General features: G+C 36.9%; 1 protein-coding gene across 1 annotated transcript; it reads right to left on the bottom strand.

The window, feature by feature from the left end:
* Positions 1 to 8,065: 8,065 nt before the first annotated feature.
* Positions 8,066 to 10,151, bottom strand: LOC125664803 (uncharacterized). Its single transcript, XM_048897611.2, has one exon. It carries the CDS (start codon positions 9,970 to 9,972, stop codon positions 8,491 to 8,493), a length of 1,482 nt encoding a protein of 493 aa, XP_048753568.2. The 5' UTR covers positions 9,973 to 10,151; the 3' UTR covers positions 8,066 to 8,490.

The raw sequence follows: 10,151 nt of genomic DNA, 5'->3' as shown, positions 1-10,151 counted from the left end.
TTTGTTTAAATGAAATCACCCCTGACAACGTTTTGAAAACATTATTGCCACATTGCAAGGTTATAGATAAGATAACAGATTTGTCTTCCAGATTGCGAAAAATAAATACCAAAAGAATGTGAATCCTTTTGAAAATAAAATTAAGGGCCGTTTTGATAAAGATCGTTATGAGTACAACATTCTTGAAGGGTAGTAAAACAGAACAAGAACCAACCTTTTGGACAGGCAGTCAGTTTGAGTTCTGGTTGTGAAAAGCAGCGAGTAGTATATGTGCAAATGACATAAAGAAAATAAGTCACTATATGAAAAGGTGAAGATATAAAGAATACAAACATGGACTTCTGGACATTCTAGTGGTGTCATCATGTGTTTAGGAATAAGCATCCTCTGTCGACCGGTTATACGAGCCTTGATCCATATATCTTCATGAGGTACACGGAGTAATCCATAGTTCAAACCAGTCATTACCGAAAAGGGGGAAGATCACCAATTTGATTTGAAAAGTTATTTCTCTAATAAAGTAACCCAGGACAATATTCATTTGTTTTGTTAAAGTATGGATTGCAACACATCCCAAAAGGACTCGGATTAGAATAGGTCCTCGATATCCACTTGCTTGTCGTAAGAGGCGACAAAATGTGGCGATCCTTCGGATGAGACCGCAAACACCAAGGTCCCGAGTCGCAACAGGCGTGGCACGATAAAGATCCCTCCCTGCTCAATTGCCATAAGCGCCGAACATACGCCTAAATTTTGCAGCCCTTCACTGGCAATGGCTATGTTTCCATATGAGTGAAATTTTCTCAGGAGGGACGTTTAAACAATACTCAATAATTTATTCAATATTCAATCGATTACAACAAATATGTGCGGTGTCTAATCCAAAATGACGTAAGAAAGTTTTTATCTTGTAGAAGTATACCGGCCGCGGTTAATATACCGCCGCGGTGGCCGAGAGGTTAGAGCATTCGCCCCGCATGCGGAAGGCCGGGGTTCGAATCCCGGTCGCGACAGACCTAAGTCGTTAAAACAGGTAGTGACAGCTCCATCGCTAAACGCTCTGCATCAGGTGTGAATGTCACGGGTCCTCGGAGATGACCTTAAAAACGGATGACCCGTGTCACAGTAGGTGTGGCACGCTAAAGAAACCTCACTACTCAATGGCCATAAGCGCCGAGCATAGGCCTAAATTTGAAGCCCTTCACCGGTCTTGGTGACGTCTCCATATCAGTGAAAAATTCTCGAGCGAGACATTAAGCAAGATACAATCAATCAATGAACAGAAACAATTTTACAGCGCCTTTCACATCTCCCACCCACAGGGTACACCCATACAGAAACAACGCGGTTGGACTGTGTACTTCATTCCAAGTCAGTAAAAAATTCAAGAACTCTTCAACAGGACTCAGCAAATAAACCAGGTGATTGCAATAGTCAGCAACAAGAATGTTACAGCGGGAGTCACACACCACGTCAGCAGGACAAAAATCCTTATTCAGGTTCTGTCCGTAATAGACATACCTCAGACGACCAGAGGATGACAGAATCACCACGCTACCGGTTTTATCAGATGTGTAATTTATAACACAGATGTGAGAGTTAACGTTCTGTTTGACTCTGACTGGTACAGTAAACAGTCTGGTCTGACCGTCCTCCTGCTACTGGTACTCACAAATAATGTCACCAATCAACGCTATGTGTCTCACAAGAAGTCTGCTGTGAGAGTTTAATACAAATTTTGTGGATTAAGTGTCTGAGCTCCCCGTCCGGACTCAGCAGATGGATCCGCTGATTGAGGAAATCAGTAACAAGGATGTTACAGCGGGATCCACACACCACGTCACACGGATAAAAGTCCTTATTCAGGTTTTGTCTGTGACATAGAGATAGAGATAAAGATTTCATAGAGAGACCTCAGAAGACCAAAGGATGACAGAATCACCACGTTACCGGTTTTATCAGATGTCCAATTTACAACACAGATGTCAGAGTTACCGTTCTGTTTGACTTTGGCAGTTGAAGTAAACAGTCTGGTCTGACCGTCCTCTTGGTACTCGTACTCACGAATGACGTCACCGGTCAACGTCATCTGTCTCACAAGAAGTCTGCTGTGAGATTCTAATACAAAGGTTTCTGATTCAGTAACTCTCTAAGTGACCAAAACACCACCGTTCAGTGACTGACAGATTCCTATCGGTGACAATGGGCGTGGTCTGACTACTGTAGAGACAGATCCCGACGGAGACAGACGGGCGATGGTTCTGTCAGTGAAATAAGCATCACCGGTATCTGTCACACATATGTCATTTGCAGTAACATTTTATTTCTGTTTCTTATTACCTTCTTTGTGGATATGTTCAATGTATTCCGGTTTCAAGAATCTAACATACCATTCGTTCTCACTCAACGCTTCCAAATTATTTACGGGCCCATCATTGTATAGAACTGAGTTTGTTTCAGTAGCATAAATTTCCCCAAGATCAAACATTTGTCCCATCAGGGAATCCAGTTCATCATCAATAAATTTTTTCCTTGTATATCTCAATGAAAAGTCACATATCTTATTACCACCACCAGTTTTGATATTTCTCTGTGATTATCAATCAAAATATAATCAGACATAGAGCTATTGTTCTCCTCCATTATTTTTACTGTTTTAACAAGATTTTGTTTGTCTCCTTCGTACTGAGTTTTCAAACAATTCACCTGTTCACATCTTTCAATGAGATTGTCTCTCGGAGTTTTGTTTTGTGTGACGTGTTTTGATTCCCATAAGTCTCACTAGGATTTCATCAAAATGATTCCAGAGTTTTTGTATTTCCCAATCATTTCGATTTTCAATTTCTTCAATCTTCATTGATGTCTTTTGAATCTTTCTGTCAATTTCCAGTACTTTCTCTTCCTTGATTGTCTGTATAAACTGGAAGAGTTGTCTCCTCCTTTGACTGGCCTCCTTGACCTCTGTGACTCAGTTGAGATCTCTGTGGTCCATTATGGCACAGTCAGTTCGACCGAATTTATCAGTCTTCACAGAAAATATCAATATGTTCTCTGTGTTTTTATCACACGTGGGAATAAGTTTCTCAGAAGTCCCAGTCTTTGATCGGGTGCACTCTCGAGTCTCCATCATTTCGTTTAACTGCATACGCCCTTAAGGTATCACACCGGTAATTGTCCAATCAAAATGAACTTAGTCAATTGTAGTTCCAAATATTTAAAGAAATATTTTTTCCTTGTGCGATTTTTCTCATTTCCTCTTCTTTTTTTCTCTTAATTTTTGTACCCCTGATTAGGAAATTTTGTGTAATTTGTAAAAATAACCAAGTGTATACAAAGGGACTATTTGATGTTGGTAGCTGTGGCTACTTCCTGAGGTGCACTCACATGTGAAAAACTCGTGGATTTGAGGGTAGGCTTGTTTGCAGGTAATTTTTTTTCAAAAATGCCTCGTAGCATGTTTTTCTGACGTCGGCAGACGAGATGGGTAACTTAGAACGTTTCCGACAACGTTATTCGGCATCAATTCTGTAAACTGATTTTTAATGATTTTTTCCCTCTATAATAATAATATCCTTTATTTATACCGGATTTCACAATTAGTTATATAAACTAGTTTACATTGTGGTCCTGTCTATAACATATATACATATCAAGAACATATATCACAAAACATGGAAATATCACAATTTAAATACATACAGATAAGAACTAAATGAAAAGAGACAATAAACACACGAGTATCATTGAGGATCAAAATAATGTTTTAGATAGGCGGATTTAAAAGAGGTGGTAGTTGTGGATTTTCTTATAAAATCTGGTAATGAGTTCCATAAAATTGCTGCTGAAATGATAAAAGATCTTCAAAAATATTGTTTTGGCTCTTGTAACATAAATAAAATTAGTAGAGCTCTGTCTTGTATTTCTTGTGTTTACCTCATTCACAAATTTAAAAAAATTCAAATACTCTGGAGTCATATGATGTAAAACTTTAAACATAAGAATGATTTTTCGATAAATGAAATAGTCAATCAAACGCATCCATCTCAAATTTGATGGCATACAAGATTGAGGTACTTTGATATGTAAAATGATCCTTGCTGCCCTTTTTTGTAATTTAAAAAGTCTATCAATATTTGTCTTGTTCTTTGTATCCTGTCATACTGTACAACAATAATTAAATGAGGAAAAATAATAGTATTGTAAATATTGAGTAGTGCCTCCTTTAACATAAATGTACCCAATTTCCTTAAAACACCTAGTTTCTGACTAAGTTTTTTTTTTTATACATAAGACATCTGTGTGATATGACCACGTAAAGCATTCATCGATGTAAACACCTAAAAGTTTGGCACATTTGACATTTTCTATAAAAATTCCACCAACATTAATACAAAGGTTCTACATTTCGATAATTTCCGTGACGTTCCTATTAAAATACATTGTGTTTTCTTTAAATTTATTGTCAATTTGTTCTTATGCATCCATTCCATAGAATTTATAAGATCATCCTTTAACTTTTTTTCTATCACATCTAAAGCTTTATCAGAAACTTCTTGGTATCATCTGCATATATATTGACTGTAGAGTGCTTGAGACATGTTGGATAGTCATTTACAAACAGAATAAAAAACAGAGGACCCAATATAGAACCCTGAGGGACTCCGATGGTAACATCTTTTTTCCTTTGATATGATCCCTTTCCATTTTACACATTGCGATCTTTCATATAGATAAGAATGAAACCATTTAAAAGTTTTTTCACAAATACCATAAGATAAAAGTTTGTGCACCAATACATCATGATTAACTGTACATGTGTCAAATGCTTTGCTTAAATCAATAAAAAGTACACCTGTAAGTTTCCCTTTATCAATGTTCTCAAGCCATTTGTCAATGATATTATGTAAAGCAGTTTCGCAAGAACGTTTTGGTCTGAAACCTGATTGATGCTCTGTTAAAAGATTATTAGCATTCAAATACTCGTAAAAAATGTTAAAACATGTTTTTCCATAAATTTACTTATGATAGATAAAACATATACCGGTCTATAATTATTAACATGGAAAGTATCCCCAGATTTGGAAAGTGGGGTAACTCTAGCTTTTTCCATTCATTTACAACGTCACCCCCTGTATAGAGAAATTCATGATGAAACACAATGTGTCAGCTACAACATCATTACTTACTTTCAGTAATTTTACAGAAATTTCATCCATACCTGTAGCTTTTGAACTTGACATGCTTTTAATTTCTTTATTCAAAAATTCTATAGATACATTTGGAATTGTAAATGAGCCTTTGGCATTAGTTGTTTCATTTTCGGGAGCGAATCATCAAAATTTGTCGCAAATTTTTGACCTATGCCACAAAAGAAATCATTGAATGCATTTGAAATTTTATAGGAGTCTAAAATTACTTCGCCATCAATTTCTAGGTAGTATGTTGATGCGCCTGCAGATTTAAATGGTAGAAATTGCTTTAATATTTTCCACATATCCTCAGGTTTGTCACTGCATTGATTTATCACATTATCAACATATTCCCTTTTATTATCACCGATTATTTTTACAACGCGGTTCCTTGCTGATCGATATAAGGCCAAGTCCGATTCGTGGCGGGATCTTAGAGCCTTCCGATGGAGATAATCCCTTTGACGAATATCAGATAGAACGTAGTCGTTAATCCATTGTTTGGAATCGGCCCGGATACGGCTCTCTTTGACTGGCATATGTTTGGGAAAGTGTAGAGATCTATCATATTGGACCACATTTGATTTACGTTGTTAAAAGATTTAATGTTATTCCATTCAACACCCTGCAGATCCCTGAGAAAATCATTTTCGTCAAATTTCTTTTGATCTCTGTATTTCACATATATATGATCAGTTTGTGTGTCACGCTTACTTTTCTTTCGGACGACATACACCAGGTGATGATCACTCAGACCTATTGGCACTACGCCAGACGAGCTGTAAACTTCACGCACGTTTACATAGATGTGATCGATAAGCGTGCTTGAATCTTTTGTTACTCGGGTGGGTTTCGTAATAGTTTGCTCTGAGCCAAAGGTTTCCATGGATCGTTCGAAATTTAATGTTTTCAGTTATACTCCTCAAAATTTTCTAGCCATTTGGTGTTTGAATCCGGTGGTCGATACACAACCCCAATATTTATTGTCGGAGAGTTAATTAATTTAATATCCACAGTAAGCATTTCAAACAATGCACACTTTTTGATTGTCCATTTATCTTTTATGTACATTAGGACACCTCCACCTTGTCTAATGCGATCTCTGCGTACAATGTGGTACAATGTGGGACCCGTTTACCTGTATTTCAGAATCCGTGATATTTTAATCTAGTTTACTTTCAGAGATTGCAGGAATATCGTAAATCCCATCTTTCAGTAAAATTCTGATTTGGTCCAGTTTATTCATTAAACCACATAGATTCACATGAGAAAATTTTTGTACCTTTAGGGAGATTAATATCATTTTCTTCTATTTTTTCGATGTTGTAGAAGTTTTCAGCTATATCGTTGATACACGAATCACAAATTCATTCAATATTTTCATTGCCATTAAACTTAACATCCGACGTGTTATTATTCGCACAACCTATCCATAATCATAGAGTTTAGTCTATATTCAGGTGTTGAAAAATCCAAGTATAGACTAGGTGTAGCTTTTCGAAATAACGTATATAAAATTCTCAATGGAACAGAGTAGAGTTTTGTGCAAATGCATTCATACACTTTAAATGGTATTTACCCTGTGCAGCAATCAAATCGCCTACCTTTCCTAATCTAATACACCTTATGTTGTCATATTTTTCATTCTGTAAGACCATGCCACTGACAGAAAAGGTTGTAATGCTGAAAAGCTTTTGTCGATTCTGCTTTTGACAAATCGCACATAACTCCCAATCAACAGGAGAAAATGACTTTCTCGAAGAACGGGTCGTTGACGAAGAGGGAGTTTTGGCTGAAGATGATGGTAAATTCATTGCATCTGTATTTGGTCTTGGAGTATGTTCAAGGAAACTAGCTTTTGTTTCTATTTAGATTTGGGATGTATAAATTCACTGTGACACAGTACTCTATAAGCTGAACTCAACTGCTCTATTCTATAACTAGCATCATGTTTTTTAGCATCTTTAACTTTAACAGAAGAGTTCCGATATACTACTTCATGACAATTTGTACTATGATTGAAAATACAGAACTTACTGGTTGACAATTACTTTGTACAAAGCATTTAAGCATAAAAATTAAAAGCAATAAAAAGAAAACTGTGTAACATTTAATCAATCTATTTGAAGGCGTCCTAAACTATCGGAACTCTTCAGTGTTGAGAAGGTAAAATATGAAATGGTGGCCGTTTGCAATGGCTTCGAAAATAGCCAACTTGAAATTCTGTGGGATTTACACCTTGTAAAGGTAAGAAATGCATGTTTCATTGTGATAGGGAGTTAATAGGATGTCTAAGGCGAAAAGTTGAAGCGGACAAGAAATTCAATTTAACCCATTTTAATCGCAACAAGCGGCCGAAGTTCAGGCAAGATTTCCCGAATCACTTTATGTGACACTGGTCTGAGATTCGGAAGAGGCGTCAGTCCAAATATCCAGCCTCGACGAATCTCGCTGAGATTAGGGGCCATCCACCTTCCTTCACAGCTACAGATCTTTTGCTAGACCCTGCATGTTTTCACCGGAATTTCTTCAGCAACTGACCACGTGTCTTAGTTTCGTATTTGCACCTATCTATATGCTAGGAATCATGGTGACACCTACATGTTGTATATCAACATTTTTAATTAGTCTAGGTCACCTACACGTTTGTCAATGCAGTGTTCTACGAGTTTGAGTGGGAAGTCAAACGGCTTGCGTTTTTACTACATTTTTACTAAGCACTCCTGCTACATTTGACATGCACCCAAAAATTATTGTATACATTTTTACACATGTAATATCACTTCAAATATGGGGTATTTCCATTTTTTGAAAAAGTTGACCGGACCTATAGTGCTAAACTGTCCCCTGATACCTCAAAATACCAACAAAAAAAGTTCCATACTCTATTATATAAGTAACTCGTACATATGTAATTCGTATGTAAAGAGAATGTTTCGTAAGTTGATTCAAACATATGACAGGATAAACCAGTTGAAATAACTATTTTAAAACTTATTTGAGAGATGACAGGAAAACATCACATTCAATTCAAAGTCTCAAAACATTTATATTGTGATGCTATTTTACAAAGCCAATACGTAATGTATATCACACAATTTCAGTGACTGTTGCTAGTATGGGAGTTTCTTAATATCCAGTCGTTACTGAAAGGTAGGTAAAGTACGAATAATAAATCCAAGTTATAACTTATCCGATCAATTGACTCAAGACGTTATTTAGGTTATGTTAAAGTGTGGATCACAACACATATTTCCACTATTTAATCCAAAGTTACGTCAGAAAGCTTGTACTCTACCGATCAATATTGAAACTGAAACAGTTTTACAGTGCCTTTAAAATTCCCCACCCACAGGGTAGATCCAAACAGAGATAATTTGAATGGATTATCTACTTCATTCTCAGTCAGTAAAAATTTCAGGAACTCTCCGCCAGGACTCAGCAGATGGATCCGATGATTGTTGAGGTCAGTAACAAGGATGTTACATCGAGAGTCACACACCACGTCACACGGACAAAAGTCCTTATTCAGGTTCTGTCCGTGATAGACAGATCTCAGACAACCAGAGGATGACAGAATCACCACGTTACCCGTAACATCAGATGTGTAATTAGCAACACAGATGTCAGAGTTACCGTTCTGTTTGACTTTGATAGGTACAGTAAACAGTCTGGTCTTCCCGTCCTCCTGGAACTCATACTCACGAATGTCGTCACCAGTCATCGTTATGTGACGCAACAGACGTTTGCTGTCAGATTTTAATTCAAATGAGTTTGTTTTACTGTCTTTCAAAGTGACCAGAAGACCACCGTTGATTGACTGACAGATTGCTATCGGTGACAGTGGAAGTGTACTGACTACTGTAGAGACAGATCCGGACGGAGACAGACGGCCGATGGTATTGTCCTTATAGTCAGTGAAATAAGCATCACCGGTATCTGTCACACAGATGTCACTCGCAGTAACATTGTATTTATGTTTCTTATCACCTTGTTTGTTGATATGTTCAATGCAATCCGACTTAAAATATTTGATATAAGTATCATTCTCACTAAAGGCATTCAGTATGGTAGTACGTGAATCACTGTATTGAAATGAGTTTGTTTCAGTAGCTCTAATGTTCTTTAAATCAAACATTTGTCCCATCAGAAAATCCAATTCGTCATCATTGGGTTTTCGAAATATGTATCTCAATGAAAAATCACAGATCTTTGTGTCAACATCCATAGCAGACACATGTTGTGACATTTCTCTGTGATGATTAATCAATTTGTAATCAGACATGGTGCTATTATTCTCCTCCATCAATTTCACCATCTCAACAAGCTTTTTTTTCTGTCCTTCGTACTTTGTTTTCGAACAATTCACCTGCTCATATCTTTCAATGAGATTGTCTTCAAGAGTTTTTTGATGACCTGTCTTTTTTTCTTTAAGTCTCGCTATGATTTCCTCAAAGTGCTTCCGTATCTTTTGCATTTCGCTTTCGCCTCGCTTTTCAATTTCGCTCATCATGATCGATGTATGTTCTATTATTCTGTCCATTTCTGGTACTTTCTTTCCCTTGATATTCTGTATAAACCGGAAGAGTTGTCTCCTCCTTTGACTGGCCGCCTTGACTATTGTGACCCAGTTGTGATCTTTGTGGTCCGTTTTGGCACAGTCAGTACAAATGAATTCATCACAGTCCTCACAGAAAATATCAATAAGTTCACTATGTTTGTCACACGTCGGGAGGTGTTTCTGAGGAGTCCCCAGTCTTTGTTCGGGTACGCTCTCTGCCATTTTGTTTAAATGAAATCACCCCTGACAACGTTTTGAAAACATTATTGCCACATTGCAAGGTTATAGATAAGATAACAGATTTGTCTTCCAGATTGCGAAAAATAAATACCAAAAGAATGTGAATCCTTTTGAAAATCAATTTAAAGGTCGTTTTGATAAAGATCGTTATGAGTACAACA

This window comes from Ostrea edulis, chromosome 1, assembly GCF_947568905.1.
Source record: "Ostrea edulis chromosome 1, xbOstEdul1.1, whole genome shotgun sequence".
Lineage (NCBI taxonomy): Eukaryota > Metazoa > Mollusca > Bivalvia > Ostreida > Ostreidae > Ostrea > Ostrea edulis.
This window is presented reverse-complemented; position numbering and strand designations above follow the sequence as displayed.

Bases quoted from the DNA above. Each gene is read 5' to 3' on its own strand.
- LOC125664803 (XM_048897611.2), bottom strand. From the start codon at position 9,972: ATGGCAGAGAGCGTACCCGAACAAAGACTGGGGACTCCTCAGAAACAC.